General features: G+C 39.6%; 1 protein-coding gene across 3 annotated transcripts in view; it reads right to left on the reverse strand.

Moving 5' to 3' along the window:
- Positions 1-1629: 1629 nt before the first annotated feature.
- SAMSN1 (SAM domain, SH3 domain and nuclear localization signals 1) overlaps positions 1630-22408 on the reverse strand; it is a 90535-nt gene continuing 69756 nt past the window's right edge. For all 3 annotated transcript variants that reach the window (XM_075491844.1, XM_075491845.1, XM_075491843.1), the window contains 7 exons: positions 21343-21414; positions 20608-20763; positions 18439-18559; positions 16873-17024; positions 14329-14535; positions 13147-13297; positions 1630-2858 (listed from right to left, as the gene is read on the reverse strand). In XM_075491844.1, coding sequence (XP_075347959.1) covers positions 2653-2858; positions 13147-13297; positions 14329-14535; positions 16873-17024; positions 18439-18559; positions 20608-20763; positions 21343-21414 — 1065 coding nt within the window. In that variant the 3' untranslated portion in view covers positions 1630-2652. The remainder of the gene's footprint in view (positions 2859-13146; positions 13298-14328; positions 14536-16872; positions 17025-18438; positions 18560-20607; positions 20764-21342; positions 21415-22408) is intronic.

A 22408-nucleotide genomic window follows, 5' to 3' on the forward strand; every position in this document is an offset into this window, starting at 1 on the left:
GCTGGGCACAGAGGTGAGACTGACTGGCCTGTAGTTCCCCGGGTCTTCCTTTTTTCCCTTTTTAAAAATGGGGTTATGTTTCCCCTTTTCCAGTCAGTGAGAACTTCACCAGACTGCCACGACTTCTCAAATATGATGGATAGTGGCTTAGCAACTTCATCCACCAGTTCCCTCAGGACCCGTGGATACATCTCATCAGGTCCCATGGACTTGTGCACCTTCAGGTTCCTTAGATGGTGTTGAACCTGATCTTCTCCTACAGTGGGCGGTTCTTCATTTTCCCAGTCTCTGCCTTTGCCTTCTGTGCCTTCTGTGGCTTTCAGTTGACACAAACAAGCTTTCAGTTGACACATTTTTCTAAACAAGAAGCCCTTTGGACAAAGCCTTACTGATTAGAGACAGGAGTGGTTAAACCACAGCTCATGCCCATAGTTACCGACAAGTTAGTCTTACACCTTTATCCTCTTGCCATCAGCCCCAGTTATGCAGGGTTCGATTCCTGTAAAATAATGGGTAGTTTGCTCTGTTGAAAGCCTTGCCTGTCTCACTGTAACTAGTTAGGGAGGCCTATTTTCCTTTGCAAACCTATGCAAATAAACATTTATCAGAGTATTTGTATCACAGTACATCTCCAGTCTCTGTGGTTGTTAGTCCTTGACCCAGCTAACTTAGCTGTTTCTTGACAGTCATAATCATATTTAAACTCACCTCAACATATTTTTACAGGTTCAGCAATTTTGCAGATGTCTAGATAGAAGCAACCTGAAGACTAAGCGCCTCTGCAGCAACAGCCAAAAGATAAGCCCCTCTTAGAGGAATTCAAGCTGACTTTAGTCCTTCTCTAAAATGAGGAGGTGATAGAAGCCAACCCAAATGCATTATTTCAGAAGTTATTAAAGACATATTAAGTAAAGTCAGTACTGCATGTCATGACACACTACTGGTTAGAAAGGCATTAAGAAACAAATATAGCTGCTTGATACAAGCTCTCACATACTTCATCCTGTCAAGGGATTCTGCATTCCCACCATGCTGGCAATACAGGGTCATTGCTACTAAATGATGATGATTGTTGCCAGTGTGAAAACTAAGTTAAAACCAGAAACACATCTTAGCATCTCCCATTCCTGTTTATTTTTCTAAACAGAGTTTATTTAATCCAAGTCTTTGAAATCTAGTTAATCAATTTTCTAAAATTCCTATTTTTATACTGTAGCCTTCAAAGCAGATCTATGTATTAGGAGTCTGACAGCAGTAGCCATTTGAGGGGTCATGAAAACTACAGAAAGCATTCCCATTGGAAAAAAAAAAAGAAAGGAAGAAAAGCTTTCCATTTTTTTATAGCTTCTTCAGAAGTACTCTTTTCGGGGTGTAACTTCCCATGTTTCATCTCTTCTGAAGATGATTTTCTTTTAAGCTGTCAGCAATACGTGGAAACTTTTAAACGTAAAAGCAAAATGCCTTAAATTATGAAAATTGTGTGACTAATTAGTGAGCAAAAAGTTTCTCTATTGATTTGATACACAGATTATTATGCATGATAAAAATGCTCAGTGGAGTTGCCATTTACTGTGTTAGTCTTAGAACTCAGAACACGTTAAAAATCAAGTAGTTTTTAAAGGGCTGAAACACATGATTCTGTTTATTATTGAGGGAAGTACTCTAAAAGAAGACAGGCAGTTAAAATGTGTATTCCAGTGCAAAATATTCTGGAAAATGACAATAAAATCTCATATGAAAGACAATAGTGCACAATAACCATATTAGCTTCTGAGGTTTGTATACAAGCAAATACTCTATTAACAAACTTCACACCACACACAAAAGGCAAGAGCTTCACAAAAAATGATCATAAAAGAATAGCATTGATACTGATTTTTTTTTTCTCCAAGCTTGCATTCTCTGTATAATGCTTGGGAAGAATGAGAACAGGTGTGAAAATAACAATAAAGAAATTACCAGTGCATAAGCCATTCAGATGTCTATGTTGTCTAAAAGATAATGAACACAGAGAGTTTGATTCAGATTCACATTACAGTTCTTTCGTACCTCCAGAATAAAGTGTAGGAGATGATAGTCTACTTTAGAGCCCGTTTTGGAGAAGAATGGTATGAAACAGCTTTAATATTAATGAGAATTAGCTTGGTACTTTTCAAAGTAGGATGTGAGTATATCCACCTTTTTATTATGATGATATATCAATGAAAATACATTCTGTACAAATATCAGCAAAACATATCTGAAAATAGAGACAGTGTGATTGATCTGTGTGGTTTTTTTTAAAAATATATACAATATTTACATTTTGGACCGTTCCAGAAATTAACATGTCCAGATTATGTAGCACTACCTAAAACAATTCTCTATTATTATAGAAAATGCATTTGCTGTACAAAATGTTTATAAATACATATGTATAAACTTTTTCAGTGAAATGTCTGTGGATTCACTGAAAGGAAAAACATGAGATATTCTTATTATCAGCTAACATTTAGCTATCAAGTGTCCACATATTAAACAGTCTACAGCATCATACATCAGACAGAAGTGGATTTTCGGTGTTGAGACTATTTTGTGTTCTGCTTCTGTGCCATCATACCAGCAAATCTGATTGTCTTTTCTGAAAATCTGCGGAACAGCAGCAGGACTGAATCAGTTTGACTCAGTGATTGTTATTGACTGCACCATGTCAGACAGGGTTTCTGGGTCTACTTCGTCTTTACCATTATCTGAATTTTCTGATGAGATGTAACAGCCAGAATCTCTTGGGCAGTCATTTAACTGTGATTTGTCAAAGCTGTGGTGAGGGCTTAAGCTCCGCGTCTCCTGACCACCCTCACTTTTCTGCTGTTGTTCAACTAGAAAGAACAGAAAAAGAAAGAAAAAAAATTGTCAAAATAAGTATCCTGGGAAAGAATTTGAGATAGCAACATGACTGATCTTGAAGAACTGTAGAAACAGAGCTGGTAATATACACATGACTAGATCAATATCTTTTGTCTATCAGAAACAGAAACCTCAGCATCAAAGAACTACAAATGCAATTACATGAGTATAACAACATCTATGTTGATGTTGAGGTTGGCTTTGATCCTGCAGTATGTTGCTCAGAGATGAACGCCAGAGACTTTAGCCTCATCCTTTAGACTGAGGTCCTTTAGGCTGTCCACAGGTGCAACAGCCACCATGTGTGGTCACCATGCCCACCGTAGAGATGGCAGCTTTTCCCCTCCCACATTCATGTATTCCAGAGCCTGCTCATGCAAGTAATCATGTACTGTGCCTTGTTTATAACACACTGCATTATAGATGTTGTGTCTTTTGCATGTAATCCCCCCCATTTTACCTACTCTGTGCACTGTGTAGTGAGATATAATGCACTGGTCTTCAGAAGTGCTCAGCGTAAAGATGCGGTAGTCAGGTTTTACTAAAGCACTGGACTTTCCAGTGGGAGTAGGTGGCTGATGGAAACTTCCTACGCTTAGCTTGATATCCAAAAGATTATTTTCCAAAACACAAAGGCTTCAGAGAAAGCTAAGATGCCTAACTCCTGCTGTATGGTTTTTGAACACTGTTCCAGAACTAAGTAGAAGCAAATTATCTTGCAAATAATTTGTCCTTCTTTAGCTGCTATATGACTAATCTGTTAAAACTCAGAAATCTGCAACTCAGCGAAGAGTATCGACAGACCTCTCAAAAAAAGCTCAACAACCTGGTGCCTTGCAGACAGGATATACCTGTATATCATGAATCTAATATATCTTGTGGTTAACATTTGTGTTCATATTTTCTGGCTGTGAAATACATGATGCTTGCTCACAGTAAATTTCTTGAGAAAACAAGATATAAAATATAAGAACTTTCCCTTTCTTATTTTTGTTTTTGATTTTTTTTTTTTTTGTTATTGCCCTCCTGTAACTGTATTTTTACTTCAAACTGTGGCTTGCTTTCCAAACAAAGTATAAGGAACATATCTCACAGGAAACAGATGGTTTTACCCCAGCTTTTAGCCCTTCAGAAAAATGGTACCTTTTTGCTTTTGCAAAGAAAGTTCCCATATTTCACTTGACTTGTTACTCCATGGTTAAATAGTTAGCTTTGAATCTTTAGTCAGATTTAAGCTGTCTCAGTTCAAGTCCAGGCAGAATGGAAGTCCTAATACATGAAGGATTTTATCCTTCATCAAAATCTAAATCTAATTTAGGTCCCAGAATTATAAAATTTCTACAAGGAAAATTCATGCTGACGTTTGTTTCAATTGTTGGAAGTTATAAGATTTGGTAAGATGGGAAAGATTTTAAATTTGAATTTTTTTTTTTTAATCTTGTATTGTAGAACAAAGAATAAATTAGAAATTAATAATTGAAATGTTTTGCTGTGGAAATACTGAAATGGAACAGCAGGAGAGTCAGTACCTTTCCTCATTGTGTGAGATTTCAATGAACTTGTTTCACAAAACATTTTGATATATTGAGAAACATTCTTAGGCCTTGATGGAAGTCTTGTAGATTTGTTTGGACTGACTAATTCTGTTTAATATTTTCTAACTTTCAATTGCCTAATTAAGTTAATAAACAACTCTGATTTTTGAATAAAAGAATCCAAAGTCTCAACTTAGTCATTTTTGCATTAAGCCTGAGATTATAGGCGTAACTTGATGTATTTAAAAAAAAAAAATTACTTAAAATACTTTCCAAGGAATAGAAATCCCACCTTGTTCCCAAATAAATTAATGGTTAATTGCAGTTGCGTGAAAGAGTACACCTTTCAGCAGATTTAATTGATATCTGTAACTGTTTGATCTCCTTCTCACTTTACAGAACACAGTTTGTCATGTCAAATGTTATCTCTCTTTGCAGGGAAAATATTTGATCACGTAGGGTCCAATTGATTTCTGATTTAAGTCAGGAAGGCATTACGAAAGGCATTACACCAGTGAAGGTATTACTGCTGCTATTAGTAGCAGCAGCAGTAGTTTAGCACAAATAACAGCAGATGCCCCAGTAAAGCCTTGTCTAAACTGTGTCATTAGCTCCTCGCACCCATCCCACCGGCGCCAAGATGACCCGGGTCTTGGTCTCTGTGGGCGGACAGAGCTCAGCGGGTGCCGGGGTGCAGTCCTCCTGCGCGGCTGTGGGCAGGGCTCCCCTGGCCTCCCCTGTAATCCCCTCATCAGCCTCACGGTACTTGCTTCCCCAGCATCATCTGCTGCCCTGGCAAGCGGTGACCTAAAAAGCGTTAATCCTGTTTACATTTTCAAGGTCAAAGAGGAACCTCCATCCACTTTGTTTTACAATGGAAAGAAGACCAAGCAAGTAGCGGATTAAAAAGGAAATGCATTTTCAGTCAGTCTATTAGTGCCCTGTAACTAGTTGTGATAATCTGAGTAGTTCTTATGTGAAAAACAGATCCTAAATTCTTTTGTAGCAATGTCTTTCCCTTGTGTGTTTCAGGGAAAAAGATGCAGACAAGCCTGGAACTGAGATTTTTTAAAAAATCTGAATTTAGGTCAGTTAGGAGAATAAGAAATTTCTATTTAGAAAACATACAGAAATGTAAAACTTCTGTCTCTTCCCATAACACTAGAAGATTTTTTTTACATGAAAAACAAAAGTGTTCAGGTCTTTGTGGCAGTAAAAATATTATATTTTCTATTTTTCATTCTGAGCAGAAAAAGTTGAAGAACAGCCCCCCCCCCCCCCCCCCGTATTTAAGAAGAAAAGACTGAAAGCAAACTTTGGTGCCTTTTTTTTTTCCCCTCTCTTTAAAGCAGCCTTAAATATTATGCAGCAACTACTAAACCACTTGAACAGGATACTGAGTGTTATAAATATATGTAGCATACAACTTTAGATGTTGCTTTATGAGAAAAGAAACTACGTGGGGTTTTTTGTTTTTAGTTTTTGGCTCTTACATTCAGTTCTACTTAATTCCTTCCTCTGACATATACATGTTCAAGTTCCACATTAGTAAAGGTAAGTTTGCTGTCTTAATCTTTTGGACATCAGAAGAAAGATACAATACACAGGAAACAGGAATTGATAAAATTAAACTGCCGTTAGATGTTGCAGAATCATCAGAAATTACTATCTTACCAACAAATGGAAGTCCTATCATTTTTCTCCAGTAAAGCAGTTTCATATAAGATAAATAGCTTTCAGTCACTGTTGTCTATGATATGGCCAGAAGAGTCCAAGATATGCATCATTTTGACACATATATTCTAATACTACTTTAGACGGTAGGATTATATTCAGACTTCTGAAAAAAATGTGAGGCCTTTAGCCTTGGTAATAGATGTGTGATGCATACTTACCTTCCTCGCTATTTAGATCTTTGAAATGAATATTTGTTATTCAGTAACATAGATGTGCATGACACATGCAGGAATAGATCTCTTTTTTTTTCCCACCAGCTTTTTTCCCTTTTTTAATGAGTTTAAAGTCCTGATTAGGAAAGCACTTTAAGCTTAGGTTTAAGGCAATTCAGCTCAAGAATGTACAGAGGTCACATTGACCCCTGTGTGGTTATGCTGGTTTAAACCAGATGAGTAGCAGGAGGCTTGGATTTTGCCTTGGAAAAAAAGAAGGTCACCCAACAGCAAGCCATACTTCATGAGTGTGCCCTCTGAGAGTTTGCCTTCATGAGTTTTGCCCAGAAGGAGAACTGGGCTAGGAGCGTGATGCTTTAGGCTGAGTCACTTGCGTGCCTTCCTGGAAGGTGCAGTGGTGACGTACCGAGCAGCACCATACAGTAACTAAATAGAACTAAATGTGTCTTCAAGGCTGATGTTAGACCTCCTAGATACGTATGAAGGCCATGTATCAACCTGTAGTGCCTCTACTAGTTAGACCACCTAAGTATTAAAATGAAGTGAAAACTCACAAAGTATCAAACTCAGAAAGGATCATTTTGAAGCAGTAAATGATGAAACTTCCTGAAAAAGAAGCAGAAAAATCTGAAGTGGTTCTGTACACACATGCAATACTTTGGGGACTCAAAGGAATAAGCCTTTTGTGGATATATACAGACACACAACTTAAAAAATTGCACTCACTGAAGTCAGTGGCATAGCTTTTCTGGGAGGGTTACTGAACTGATGTGAGAGGAGAGTCTATGGTGAAAACAGAAATGAGAAACTTCTTTTTTTCTCTAAAACCTGGAAGCAAACAGTTGTGCCTGAAAAAAAGGTGAAAAATACTAATACTCATGCAAGGATGAGCTTCCTTGGGAAATCTGGAAATATTATGTCCAGGTCAATGAGTTGTATCACAGTACAGGAGGGGAGATTGTCTTTGAGCACTGTTTGACCTTGACATGATATTGTGTAATCCCACATACTTAAAGGGACTTGCCCAGTGTAACATGGTGCTCTTGATGCTAGGTCCTCACGTAAAGGAACTGAAAGTCGTGAGAACTGAAAGTCATGTCCTCAGCTATCTACTATCTTGCTGTCCAAGTACAATAAATAAGGAACAAACCTTATCTAGTACTGGCAGTGGGATTTAGAGTATGATCTGGCACTTAAATATGAAAAGTAAGCTAAGGAAGTGGATTTGGGGAGATAACCATAAAATATTACCCCCAAATTGCACATATGTACCTTTTTATTCTATAAAAAGAACTATATGCATATATTGAATGAAGTCTAATTCTTTAACTCGGAATAGCTTTAGAGTAATGCAACCCACTAGAGTTCGGGAATGAACCTCTTGACTTACATCATCTAAGTGAGAAGAGAATCAAGGCTATTTTGCACACACAAAAACGTGTGTCCTGGTAAGTGGTCAAGAAAAAAGTTCCAAACTTCTTTTATTACTTTATTCGTTAACCATCCAGCAACTGCTTCACTTTAAAAATAGCATCCTACAAAAGCACAGACATCCATCTCCTGTCTAGAAGCCATCTGGGAGAAGAATGGAAAGCTATTAAGAAATACTTCATGAAAAAGAGCTTTTTTTTCCTCCCCAGCCATGAATTCATGGAAACCAATCATTTTGTCCCAAATATCTGATCAACTTATAGAAAATCTAAAAAGAGATCTGGGAAGGGGGCAAGGTCATGAGGAGCTTACAAGACCTTGCAGTTCTAGGATAGCCTTGCTACGTGAAGTACTTGAAGATGGTGAATTTGGGCGTGGAGTCCTAGGAAAGGCAGAAAGAAGACAGTGCAGTACCAGGAAGAAAAATCTACTTAAAAAACACTATGTGGTAGCATTTGCTAAATAAAACTTACTTTTTAATTCCTGGTATAAGATGGGTAAAGTTTTTCATTTCAAATTCATTCAGGTCTAAATCAAATGTAAGATGAAAAAATTCTCACTGCCAGAAATCCTACATTTTGGACGGCTTTAAGAAGCACATAATGTGAAAACTATTGCTGCAGGTCTTTTGGTTGGAAAACTCAATAACTGTTTATTCTGCAACATGAATTATATAGTCACAAGTATGTGGCATGAAGAAATCACTTCGTATAACAGACAACGAATGTCAAGAAAAAGCCAAGGAAAGAAAAAGAAATTAAAAGCCCTGTAAAAAAATCTGGACATTTCACAATATCAGATATCACTTTAAAGAAATATTAAATCTTGTTTTACTACATTTATAGTAGAATCTAGTAAAATGAGGCTATGTTCCATCACGCTTGGCTGTTCTGAATAATAGCAGAGTCACAAAAACTCTGAAACCCTTGCATTTCAACTCTGGACCATACCTGAGACTCCATCCATTAGTCTAACACATGCTTCATGGAAGCATAAATGTAATGCAAAGACATGGAGGTCTTCCAAGCTCTGTGAGGAAGATGGGCTTATGTGGGAAAATAATGGAAGATTGGTGAGGAGGACTGTAAACACGCTCAAGTGACTTGCAGCTGGGGCGTGAAAAAACACATATATCATACTAATTGCTGTTTGGCCTTGTGTGTTGGACAAGTAGAACATCTGTGTTTAGATAACATAGGCCTGTGATAGACTTAGAGGCACCCTATTGAACATGCTTGAGATTCCTGCCCTGCTGTGGGAAAGATCAAAGCACAGTGGTAAATTACGCCTGCGTGAATCCCTGCAATACAGGTGAAAACAGCAGGTTTGGTGATTCTCTAGCATGGACTGAGCTCCGTGGTGCCTGCGTGTGTGCCTCTGCCCGGGTGCTGCTTCAAGGATCCCCTGGTTGGCGAGGTAATGAAAATAAATTTACTCTTTGCATTTCATCTGTGGTTTTGTGGTTGTTCCTGCTTCCTGCCTGTGCTGGCTCATGCAGCTTAGAACAGTAAATATGGTCTATGGCCTTAGTATATTTTTTCACAAAGCTTATAAAAAGAGTGAACATTTACCTGGAAAAGTGCTGAACTTAAATCTAGAATACTCTTGGCCAGTAAACAGATTACCTTGTAGCTGTGGTTAATTATGCTGCTCACTTCTAAGCAATGCAGAAAATCAATTTTAATTAAAAAATCATTTATGCTGGACTGAGTCATGCCCATTTAGGAAAAAAAAATATTGACCTAGGAAAGTTCAGTTCAGATGAAGAATTCACTTTCACAGTAGCACCCAGCTCTTTCAACCCAATTTTCCAGTCGGATTGACAGAAGGACAAAGAGGTCAGATGATTTGGACAAAGTCAGACTCATGCTGAGCTTATCCCCAAGATCATCTTGACTCCCTGTCTTCCGTTATAACGACTTAACAGAATCACAGAATCACAGAATTGTTTAGGTTGGAAAAGACCTTTAAGATCATCGAGTCCAACCGTAAACCTAACACTACCAAGACCACCACTACACCATGCCCCTAAGCACCTCATCCAAACCTCTTTTAAATACTTCCAGGGATGGTGACTCAACAGATAGCTTCTATCAGTTTTAGTCTTTCTTCCTTTTTAGAGCAGGTTGTTAAATTCTGCTCTGTCCCTACCAGTCACGTGACAAATGCTAGGAACCTTTGGCAACCAGACAAGGCAAGGATTTGGTTCAGTGCTGATTCAAGATAGTATCCCAAACCAGGAGAGTATTTATGCGTGGCTTACCTTAAAATATACATGAGTCTTATGAAACTCAACTAGACTTAAATGAATGCTTATAGCTGGCATAGGATATAAAGATGTCTTGGTTCTGGTCCCTGTGAGTATTCATAAATTCTGGGAATATTATTTTATTGAATTTGAATACTAGAAAGATTGGCTATACCTATCTGAAGTGGATGTGAAGCAAATATTCATTTCGTCTCTTGATCTAAGACTACAGTGTCATCACTGATTTTGAAGCATGGGCCACTTTGTAAGATGTAATGTTATTATTTCCAGAACCATTACGAGAATTTAAACTATTAGACTACCATACAGATAACATCAGTGAGACTGTTTTGCCTGGAGAATTGACTTAATCCATGCTGCCAATTAGGAAGAACCCTATTTGGATAATTAAGGTAAATTTATTAATTGCCAGTGTGTGGAACATGTAAGGACCTTGTTAGGTTTGGTCCTTGCGCAGGTGTATGTAGAATATTGAAGGTGTTAAGACACCTTCAGAAAAAGAAGAACTTGGCATCATCTTCTAAAAAGGTTAGGTGTCTAAGGCTGCTTGCTATGCTTTTTGTTACACAAGAAATATAAATAGCAAACCATATCCTCACTACTCCAGGACAGTTTGACACTCATGTGGTCTGTTAAAAACCATCATATTATGGTTTTGTTTTTCACACTGATGCAAAGCTGCAAAATTACAATCTAGTAGTTTTCATTATTTTTTTTTGTGTGTTAAATATTGATACAGAAAAACATACACAGTAAAAGGTGCAGAAAGTGTAGCAAAGCTAGTTACCAAGAAGTATACACAAATATATGTATACTCAGTTTAAGGGCAAATGTCCTGGTTTCGGCTGTGATAGAGTTGATTTCCTTCCTAGTGGCTGGTGTAGTGCTGTGTTTTGGGTTTTAGTATGAGAATAATATTGATAACACGCTGATGTTTTGGCTGTTGCTAAGTGGTATTTACACTGGTCAAGGACTTTTTTTTCAGCTCCCCATGCTCTGCCAGGTGCCCAAGAAGCTGGGAGGGGACACAGCCAGCATAGTTGATCCAAACTGACCAAAGGGCTATTCCATACCATATGATGTCATGCTCAGTATATAAAGCTGGGGAAGAAGAAGGAAGGGGGGGACGTTTGGAGTGATGGTGTTTGTCCTCCCAAGTACCCGTTATGCGTGATGGAGCCCTGCTTTCCTGGAGATGGCTGAACACCTGCCTGCCCATGGGAAGCAGTGAATGAATTCCTTGCTTCGCTTTGCTCGCGCGCGCGGCTTTTGCGTTCCCTATTAAACTGTCCTTATCTCAACCCACGAGTGTTCTCAGTTTTACTCTTCCGATTCTCTTCCCCATCCCACCGCGGGGGGAGTGAGCGAGCGGCTGCGTGGTGCTTAGTTGCCGTCTGGGGCTAAACCATGACAGCAAACTAGGGAAATAAACCTATTTTCAGATGATTTACAGCTAGATCCCTGCAATACAATTCTTGGAAAATGTAACCCTTTTTTTCCTGGATTCACTCTTTCAATCACTACTTCTACATAGACAGCCCTTCAAGAGTCCTTTTCTAGCCTGTCATCTCACAAAGCTATAGACCAGAAAGAACTACTGAACCTGGTGGGCAAAGAAAACCCTCTTAATGCCTCTCCAACATGTTTGCAAGAACCTTACCTTTCCCTGGAAGCTAACTGAGAACAGGAAAGACTGCATGTACAAATGGGGTCCTGAAAAAGCCCAAATGTACCATAAAAAACAAGGTCGGCAGAGACACGAAGAGGGAGATTAGAGAATACCTGCAGGGAAAGCTGAATAGATGAGGTAGCCAAAGACATGCTTAGAAACCCAGAGAGATTTATGTACTGAAGCACATAGGGTATATATGTGCACGCAGGTATGTGTGCCATCCCTGGAGGTATTTAAAGGACGTTTGGATGAGGTGCTTAGGGACATGGTGTAGTGGTGGTCTTGGCAGTGTTACGTTTATGGTTGGACTCGATGATCTTAAAGGTCTTTTCCAACCTATACGATTCTGTGATTCTGTGATTCTGTGATATGTACATGTGCTGGAGTGAGAATTGGAAAGCTGTCTGCCTACTGAGGAGATAAAAAGCAGACACCTGACAAGAACTGATATTAAAATATCCCAGGAAGACATTGCTTTTCCAGGTCTCCTTTTCTTTCTTTCAGATGCTTCTCAATTGCGAGTGCACATTTGATGAAATGACTGCTCAGCATAGGGGTGAGTATGCACACATATTAATGAAGAGGAAAACATCTGTTTTGGCTGAGTGTCTAATTAAGTAGATGCTTAGCTGTAGTTTCTAGGAATTTGACATAAATTATTTAAAATTAGAAGTCAGGCTGGGAATATCATTCAAATATCATGAGAACAGTATTTTCTGTTCTGTATCCTAGCTTTTCCACTCCCAGTGAAAGGAACAAGTGAAGAAAACATAATGGTGATCAGTACCCATACATATACACACACCGTATGATGAGGTTTCGGAAGCTCACTGGAAACTTGAGTCAGATTCATTTTGAGAAAAGAATGCAAAGCAGCTATTAGTATATATTTATTTTTTTTACAAAACCTTCCTACAAAAGAAACTGATTTGGATAAGTATTTAAGTGTGGGATGAAGTGAAGGAAGGAAAACCTGTATTATTCTGCAGAATGTTGATCAAAAAAATTTAAAGAAAATTCTTTACTGTAGTTATTTGAAATAAGCTCTATTTTGGTTAAGATACTCTCACAGAGTTTGGGAGGTTTTATTTTCTGCTCTTGCACAGACCTTGTGACTTTTAGGAAGTCACTTAACCTCTGTGGGGGTTGGGTCCCCAACCATAAATAGGGTTGTTCTTAAGCAATAGTTGCTACCAATCTCTAGTGTAGGACCTATAAATAAGAAATTTTAAATAATTCATGTGTTACTAGCATAGTAATCATATACATATCTAGAAGAGATGTACGGTTTGCTATCTGAACAAATAAGAAAACCATCTGACTGCATGTTTCATATTTAAAAGAAAAATCGTTTAACAGATCAGTGTGAGAATCACTATTTGTTTAAATGTGTTTCTTCAGTTAAAACTTGCACATGACTCTGAACAAAGCTTAAACACTTACGGTCATAGTCCTGTAGATTTTCAATCGCTGATAACAATCTTGCCCTGTCTTCTGGGTTTGAAATATTTAATTCGATCAGGTGGCTGTCCTGTAGATCCTTTAAGTCCTCTAGAGTTTCATAGCCATTTAGCAAGAGGGTTGAGGCATATTCCTACAAAAAGAAACAAGCAAATCCTCTCATGTAAACAAGGACTATGTTTAGTAGAGGAATAGGCACGATTTCTCTTTTACCTTTTTGTTAGGTTGAAATGGGCTCCATTGTCCAGTCTGATTGACCTGCCTTTGGCATAAAACCAGAGCCGGAGAGCAAGAGATGACAGAGGCGGAGGTGCCTGGGGGTCCTCCTGGCCATCCCAGCATCTGTGCCTGAGTTGTCTAACAGAGTCCAGCAGCAAATTGGACCAGGACAGAGCTCTGCCAGAAATTATTTAATCTGCCAAGCATCTGTACTTTTGTGGGTCACCCCATGAGTGCCTCCCATGCTGGGTCCAGGAGGGCCTCTGAGGTAGAGTGTGCTCTGCCTTTGCACAGAAAGAGCCCTTCAATATAAGCAAGGGTGAGAAGCTGAGGGAGCCCTCAGCTGTACCGTGTCACACATGGTCCCCCTCGAGCTGTGCGTCAACGCAGTATGAAACTCTGCGCGTACTCCAGGGAAAGGAGTGTTTGCGTCAGCACCAAAGCAATGACTGTTATTAAAAATGTTACCCGTAAATCATGACCTAATTACGCTTTGACACTCAGTCAAGAGCTAGGGTTGCAGAGAGGGAGAGAGCAGCAACGTGAGCATAGTGCAAAAAGAGTATTGCTCCCTAAAGATCACAGGGAATTAGAAACCCAGATTCTAAACGTTGGCACTGGAGTCAGACTGCAGTCCTGTCCCTGAGGTGCTCACAGTCACACACCTCCTACGCTTAGGCACACAACTGTAGTCGGGTTACGGTGACCTGACAAGTCACCACCGCGCCTCTTTGCGTGGAGTCTCTTAGCCTAACCAAATGATGTGGTAAAATGCAGTTCTATAAACCACTCACATCAGATAAAAGACAGACACGAAGGTGCTTTGCTTTGCTGACATCAAAACTGCTGAAACCTGCCTTTCTACTTCTGCCTGTAGATGACATCCAGACCTGAGCGCACAGAAAGGAAACATTTCAAATACAGCTGGGAAACACGTTGGCTTACCTGAAGGTGGACACAATTCAGGAGCTCTTGCAACGTTTTAGGCTTGGTCCTTTTGCTTCCTCTGTGTGGCTTTATCTTTTTGGGTGCAGCTTCCTCTTCCAAGATAATATCCACGTAAATGAACTTGAAGTTTCCTACTTTGTTGTTCAGCATGCCTGTCCATATGCCCATGGGGGTTTTACAGATGATATCTATAATGTCTCCTTTCTAGAACAATAAAAAAAGCACACCACCGCTTACACATGTGGTTTGTAATATGTAGCGTTTCCTCTATGGACCAAAACCAGCACAGACAGCACAGACTCTTAACTAGTCAGAGAGAAGTAACTTTTTAAAATTACCTAGATTTAGCTCCCTTGCTTTTATAAAATCCCAGCAAAATAATTACAGAAAATGGAGTTAATCCTTGTCTCCAAACCTTTGCCAAGGAAGGAGAGGTGAGCATAAGCAGCCCTTCTCACCATTTTTGTGCTCCACTTGGTCCCTGAAAAGGGATAGGGTTGCATCAGCAATCAGCTTTTGCCCAGGATAGTGGGCATAGCTTTGGCAAAAAGCAAGGGAACACTGTGAGGTTATTTTCCAAATATGTGCCAAACCATTTACACAATAATCTTCTTATCCAGCATCTCAAGGGTCTTCAAAGACTGATTGCTGACCTATGTGAAAGGTGGACTTTTACCCATTTTACAGTAAAAAACAGTGGCTACATTTCTCAAAGGCAATAAAGAACATTTAACTCCCTTAATATCTTCCTGTCTGTCCTTCCCAAAGGACTGACAATTTTTCCCGCTATTATTAACACAATTGCCTGAGAAAATAGTGGAAGGAGGCCTTAGCAGACACATCTAAAGGCTTCAGCTCTCCACACTTGTGCATTCTCTCACAAATGTGAGTGCAAAAAAGCGTGACAACACAGCTACTTCAAGAGGGCTTTTCGGTAAAGGTGTTCACAGCCACGCTGTGGGAACCAAGATCTCAGCTCAGCAAAACACTCACTCTGAGTAATTCTCGTAGTAAAAAGTGTCCCTTGTAAGTCATACCCCCTACACAACTTGTTCCCATGGCCTCAGAATTGAGTCCTCTCTTCTGGGCAGGTACCACAGAACTTATAAAAATGTGGAAAGACTTTAAAGAGTTATCCAACAAATCCCCACGTATGCACTTCATTTGGCATTCTGTTACAAAGTTAAAAATCAAACTCAGTTTGTTAAAATATCTGTTAACAACTGCAAGACATTCAAATCTTTTCTGGTCTGGTCAAGAAACTGCAAGTAAAGCGGTCACCCTAGTTTTGGTACAAACCCAAGTGTGAAATTGACTGTGTTCCAGCGACCTGGTTTTGTTAGAAGATGGAGCTCACAGCTACGAGCACGTTTGAAATGGAAACTAAACAAACATTTGTTTAAAGCTCTATAAGCACACATATTATTCTACACGCTCACGGAGGCTCAGGAGCTTCAGACGTGGATGCAGATCAGGATTAGGCAGTGGCTCTAAGCCAAGCTGCAGACGCACTTTGAATTTAGATTCATGGTACTGAAATTTTGTCAGATAAATTTAGGGGATTTCAACCTTAAGTAGTAGTTTATAATTCTAAAATACACCGCCCCAGTGACTCAAAAAGGAACCTCTGTGAGCCAGCAGACATTTGCCGTGACCGTGTCGTGACCAGTTAAACTGTTTTGAAAGAAATGCCCGAGGTGTGGGTGGAAGTGGAGGGCAAGTGGTGAAGACTGCAAGTACTGGCAGAGCAATGGCTGTAATGTAGGCCAGAGAGGAGAGGGAGACTGCGGCGAGATACAGATGAGGATTTGCCAAAAAGAAGAAGCTGTGAAGAAGAAGAAAAGATGCTGAAGTGCGAATATAATCTGGATATGAAGGTGTTTACAAAGAGGGAGAAGAAAGAATTCCAGATTACAGACATGAGTAGTCTGAAGGATGATGATAGCGAATGTATCTGCATGGAAGAAGAAAAGGGCTGGGCTTTTTTAGTAACGTTCAACTGGGCCCACGTCTGGAGCTCCTTTTTCTCACTCACACAGGCTGGACACCCCTGCCATGTTGTCAGGGCCAGAGAAAATTCATAGTTCAAAGGTATGCTTAAAGAAAAGCTTAATGGAAAGGTGAACTGTTTTCATTAAAGGCAATGGGTGCCACTGAGCTTTTGATATATCCTAGTTGTGACTGAAAAAGCTGGAGAGGCAACTTCACATCCCATGAGACTCAAGTTTTTCTTACTCCAGACCTAGTATGTGGGAAGCAGCATGTATTTTAGTCTGAGGAAAGCTGTGGTATCCAGGTAGATACCACGACGGGGTACCTACCTGGAGTCTACACCTTAAAAAGCCTTTAGCAGCAGTTGGCTTTGCAGCACTGTCTGAACTAAATCCTTATAGAAGCATTGCAAAACCAGATTGGTCTTGCTGTTAGAGTGTTACACGTGCTTAACAGTTAAAAATGCATTAGTAAACATATTCTTCACATGTAAAAAATGCTCCCCTGGCATTCTTACCGGAAAAGAAGAAATCCTGGTGGTTGTCTTACCTTGATTTTCAGAGAGTCGGTGTCATAAGGACTTGGTGTGAAGTCGGTGTGAACTTTGGCTCGACCGCAGAAGGGCCCACTGTAAGGGACCTCGTCATCAAACCGGAGGCTGTCCCTGTTGCTCGTTCCATCTGAGCAGCTGGTCACCCCACCTTAAAAAGAGTCAAGTTGAGAGATCTCCTGCACCAAAAAGAATTGCAGACATGCAATTCTGCACAGCAGCTGAGAGGAAAGCGTTCAAAAGCACAGAATTAAAGAAAGAGTTTACTCTGTGTGGTTTTGACATATTCCAGGAAAAAATACATTCAATAAAAAGCATACTACAAGAGACCGAAGAAAATAAGTAGGAGATCTTTCATTAACATCTTCCCTACAATAATCTTTTTCTGGTGACGATACTAATAGACTACACATTTTACTTACAGACTTTTTGAAATATTACCTCTGCAGATTAATAAAATGTACTCTAAAAGTGCAATTTAGGGAATTAATTCTGCTGAACTTCTCCTGTTTATTCAGAGAAATGAAAACAAGTACTGTAGAAGTTATTTTATTTCATTACAGAGCTAGCTGAAACATCAAAGGAACCTGCATTGCAGAGGGAAATTTTAATCTTATCAACATTTCTGCCTGTCATTTTATCCAAGTTGAGCAATAAAATATCGGCAGAGTAATTCAAGCAATTTTGAGCAAGCTCTGCAATATCCCATCCAAATATGTTTTTAGATAAGAGCAGCAGTGTGTTGGAAGTAAACTCCCATATACAATTTTCACAAATCACATCATAGAAAATGATCATAAAAATGGTTTTGTTTGAGGTGATGGCTTAAGTGCACAGCTCCGTCTCTGGGCCAGATTAACTACTAAGTGCAAATGGTCTGGACTGCAGCTCGCGTCTCCACTTAGGGCTCACGCGGTGCCTGCAGTGATGGCACAGCAATGTCATCATGCCCAGCAAATGTCCGCAGCAGACCAAGGGATAGAGAGGTGGAGGCAAACTCCACTTCTCATCAGAGATTCATCTGCCCTCCGACTGAGACTACCCTGTTGGGGGAGGGTTTTCAGTGGGTTTGCGGAGAAGCAGGCTGTGTCTCTCTGCATCATGACTTGAAGCCGCCAGGTCAGGCCCCCATCACCCGTCATCTCAGAGAGACTTCTCACTTCATCTGCCTCACGTCTGCAGGGCAAAGGATGGACTCACAGCCACTACCCCAGAGAGGATGCTTGTATGGCTGCACCCAGTGATTGCAACCCTATGGGTGTCAGCACCGTAGCAGTGATAACCCTAAAAAACATTTATGGCATATATACCAGCAACATCCCCTATAATCCATATTATTTTTTTACTTCAGTTAACATTTCCACTCTTAAAAACACTGAGCTTATTTCTGGAGGGAGGTATATCTACCCTAGCTGCCACCCATTTAATCAAATTACACTTTTGTCTGCCAGACTGAAGAGCTCTCTACTATCACATTTTTAATCACCAGCTCTGATACCTCAGACTTAAACAATAAGAATATTGATCCAGTGACTGAATAAGAAATATGGATATCTTGTACTTACTAGATGAGCTCTGGCCACTGTTCAGACTATAGAGACTTTCCATGGAGTCACTGGCTTTTAGGGAGACCTTCTCAGTGTGTATTCCACCACCAGGATCACTGTCATCTTTTCCTTCTTCATTCTTTAACACAAAAATCAGATGTTAACCACCGAGAGATGTATCTTAGACAAACATTCGTTTTTTTCTTTTAAATCATCCTTGGAGATTAACTCATCATTACACTTTATTAAGAAAGATTCTATGAGAGAAAGCATTTTAGAAGTTGATGTCTGGTACTAAGGATGCCCAACACCACCCCTAGCACCTTATGATCTTGGAGAAATCCCCTGCCTCCTCTCTGCCCCCCTCACTTCATTCCACTCCTGCTCAAGCAGCTAAACTGATTCTCCATCTCAGAAGACTGCAATATACCACAGCAGTGACAAAGGCTTGTAACGGGAAGTTCACAGGTAGCCAGACAAAGTGTTTTTTCTGATTGTCTTAGAGGAGGAAATATAAAGTTTAATTCTGAAAGCACATGGTGCAGTGCTAGCTGCCGCAGCTGTGTTTTGTGTTGAACTTCTGAAACTCGTGGGTGCTTGGCAGCAGGCTGGCACCCAAGCCAGGACGTTCTGGAGACAGCTTGCACACACGTATGGCATCGGTGTGTTTTAGCACCATGCTCGCCACATTGCCCGACCTACACATTGGTCTCAAAATCCAGTGCATTTCAGAATTAACAGATGCATGTTTCTCTCACAAAATCTAATGGTGTATGAAATTGGCCCCTTGAGTTTATAACATTAAATCACACCTCAGGAATCACAGCCTGTTCAAAAAAATAAGATCCATATTTCAATCACAGGTAAGTTAGGCACAATGTAACAACTAAATGATATAACGATGAGCTTTCAAAGGAAGGAATTTCTTCAGCAGATTTCATCACGCTGTCAATGTGCGTGATATTCGGATGCAACTGAAACATCCTGCAGTACTTAGGATGCTACGTTACATTTGGGAAAATGTTAATTATTCATCAGTTGGCTGATGAAGTCAAGCAAAGATGACAGTGCATGTATGAAGTAGAGATGCATACAGGTAGGTATAAGCCAGAGCATTGAAATGAAAGACTATATTGGTTTTCAACAAGGACAGGGCTTGTTACACTAGTCAGCAGCATAACCCATAAATTAATCAGTGGGCTGGTATTGATTGTCATCATCTGCTGCAGGAATGAAGATTATGCTACATGTGTGTCCAACCAGATAATTCATTGAGTTTCTGTCATGTGAATTGTTGCTGTAAATGTGCAGAAGGTAAATGGTGAAATTCTGATTTTTCTTTCTTATAATATAAAAATCATGGATTGCAACCTCTCTAATTTTAGCCAAAAATGCAAACTAAACTAATGAAATAGGAATCCTTGTCTTTGACGTCCAAAAACTGTCTAAAAGTACCCTGTGAAACACTATTTTCTACTTGTGAAGTTTCTTATTTATTTTCCCTACTTATTTGATATTGACACATGTGTGAGATAGGATGCAGACTAGCTAGATTTTTTAGCATGATTAAGTATGAAAAGTCCTTTTTCCTTGTTTTTTAAAATTTGGAACTCACTGACACAACATACTGAGAAAACAGAGTTTGCAGTATGTGAAATATTACATGTTTTTTATGTTTAATAAAGATAGGTTCACTAAGATTAGATAAGGTAAAAGCAGATAAGGCATATGAGTTGTCATGCTCTAGCATGCTGGCTGACCTCTACAAAATGGACTTTGGAAATAGGTCTTGTATTGAAAGATAAATTCTTCTAATGAAGCATTTTGTACAGGTTGAATATCAGACTGCTGGTGGGGTTCACACGATACTCCCTTGTGTCCACATCAGGAGATGTTTTTTGTTATGCTTATACAAATGCTCCTTGATGACAAAGCAAAATTCAATGATCTAAAAGTCCTATGTCTACCTTGGGCCCTTACTGTGTGATGCTTTAAATGTATACGTGCATGTGTGTGTGTACATTAACATGCACGTGAAAGAAAGGGTACATACTAAAAGCTGCTTTAATTCAGTACGTGTTACCATGTTTTTATGGATTGCCATAACTGATGAACAGGAAAAATGCACATAACATTTTTATTTCACATGTATTATAATCAAACACAAGATTCTTAGGCTGTATTTACCATGTCTTCAGAGAGTGCCTTGATGTACTTTTTACCCATCTTTTTCTTCATGGTAAGGGAAATGGCTCTCATCTTCTTACCCAAACCTCCTCCATTATTTGCTGCTTTAGTTTGTACTGCATCTCCAATGTCACTTATAGTCTCCAACTCAGGTATCTGATTAGAAATAAAAAAGTAAGCAACAACTCACAATGAAAATGAAATTCAGTGTAGTGGAATACGAATTACAGAAGAATATTAAGGACACCAATGCAGTTAGGATCACGAAAGTCAGTCACAGCCGTTTTCCTGGGGAATCGTGTACCTAAACAGGTTTGCAGCACGCCACTGTATGTGTGAATGACAGAAAGAAAATACATTTTGTGCTAGAAAATGTTGTTTCCCATTGTTTATTGCCCTTAATCCAAACAAGAATTGAGGGGATTTATGCAGGTTCTTGAAAACAAAAATGACACATCTGTGAGTTGCATACACGTGCCGTTTACTTTGGGCACGCACCAACCTGAAGCGCAGTTTTGTCTTTTTGAAAAATTGTTTCTAATCTTCCCAGCAAAGTACCAAAGTTTAGGTGTGATTCTCTTGTTCGTTTTGGCAAAGGCTCAATCACCCAGGCAGATCTGGGTACACAAGCAAAGTTCTCACCAGTGTAAAACCTACACAATAGTTTCCCAATGTTTTTGCATAAGTGTCACGGGAAAGTGAACTGAAGAAAGTAAAACTCTGTGTTATACAGACCTCAGCTGAATCATCTGTCTTTGATATCGAGTGATGCCTGAAACGGTCAAAGCTTCCAAAGCTGCTTGTGCGCTGTAAAAAAAGAGAAGACAAACCTTGACTCACTGATGGTGTTTTGTTCTGTCATTAAGACTTAAATACAACTGTCAAGTCACCTCTTTGTGTTCAAAATTCCTCCCAGATCAGTGGACCATGAACTGCTACATCCAGCTAGAAACAAACTAGGAGGTGACTACAGGGGAAAAAAAATGTGACTGTACAGGCAGAAGCAGAAAAATGAATAAGAGAACCGATACTGCTTCAAATACTAACTAGATCATGGATACGATTGAGTTCTTCTACATCAGTTTCACATTAATTATACACAGATATCTATGAGTTACTTCTAGGTAAGATTGCTGTCTGTGAGCTTAGAAAAAAAGGTGTTTCCATAAATATTATACGAGCTATAGAGTGGTGGTGTCGACTGTGGCAATTTATACAGTTTACTTTCACAGCTGGGGAGACTCTTTGTGGTTCTTTACCAACAGGAATCGGCAAGGACCGCCGAGGATTATGAATACTTTTTTTCCAAAATGCATATTTTGCGGAGGGCATAAGTAACAGAAAAATCAGGCGGGCCCCGTGTTTTTCTTTCCAATCCCCCAATTCGAAAACCTGATTTTTAAACGTACACGGGTACAATTTTTCCCTGTGCCACAGCACGTAAGAAAGGCTGCATCACCTGGGCTGTGCATTAAGAGACTGTGAACGGATTGCTTTTACTTCCTTCTAATTTTCACCCTTTCTGTGTGCAGATAATTGACACGGTAAGGAAGGAAGCGGCACAGCAGATTTTTGCAAGAGAGGTCACACAGAAATACCTGCCAGACATGCCCAGGCAGAGTTGTCTTACACTGCACTGCCCATGGTGGCAAACTGCATAAAATTAGCATTGATGACAAGTCAGAAGTCCCTTTAAGTGTGGCCCTAATAACAGCCAGAATTTGGACATTTATCAACTCTACAGTGTATTTAAGAGCTTGTTTTTCTATCTTCACCAATACTCAAAGCTAAATCCAGAATG

This window comes from Mycteria americana, chromosome 1 (assembly GCF_035582795.1).
Source record: "Mycteria americana isolate JAX WOST 10 ecotype Jacksonville Zoo and Gardens chromosome 1, USCA_MyAme_1.0, whole genome shotgun sequence".
Classification (NCBI taxonomy): domain Eukaryota; kingdom Metazoa; phylum Chordata; class Aves; order Ciconiiformes; family Ciconiidae; genus Mycteria; species Mycteria americana.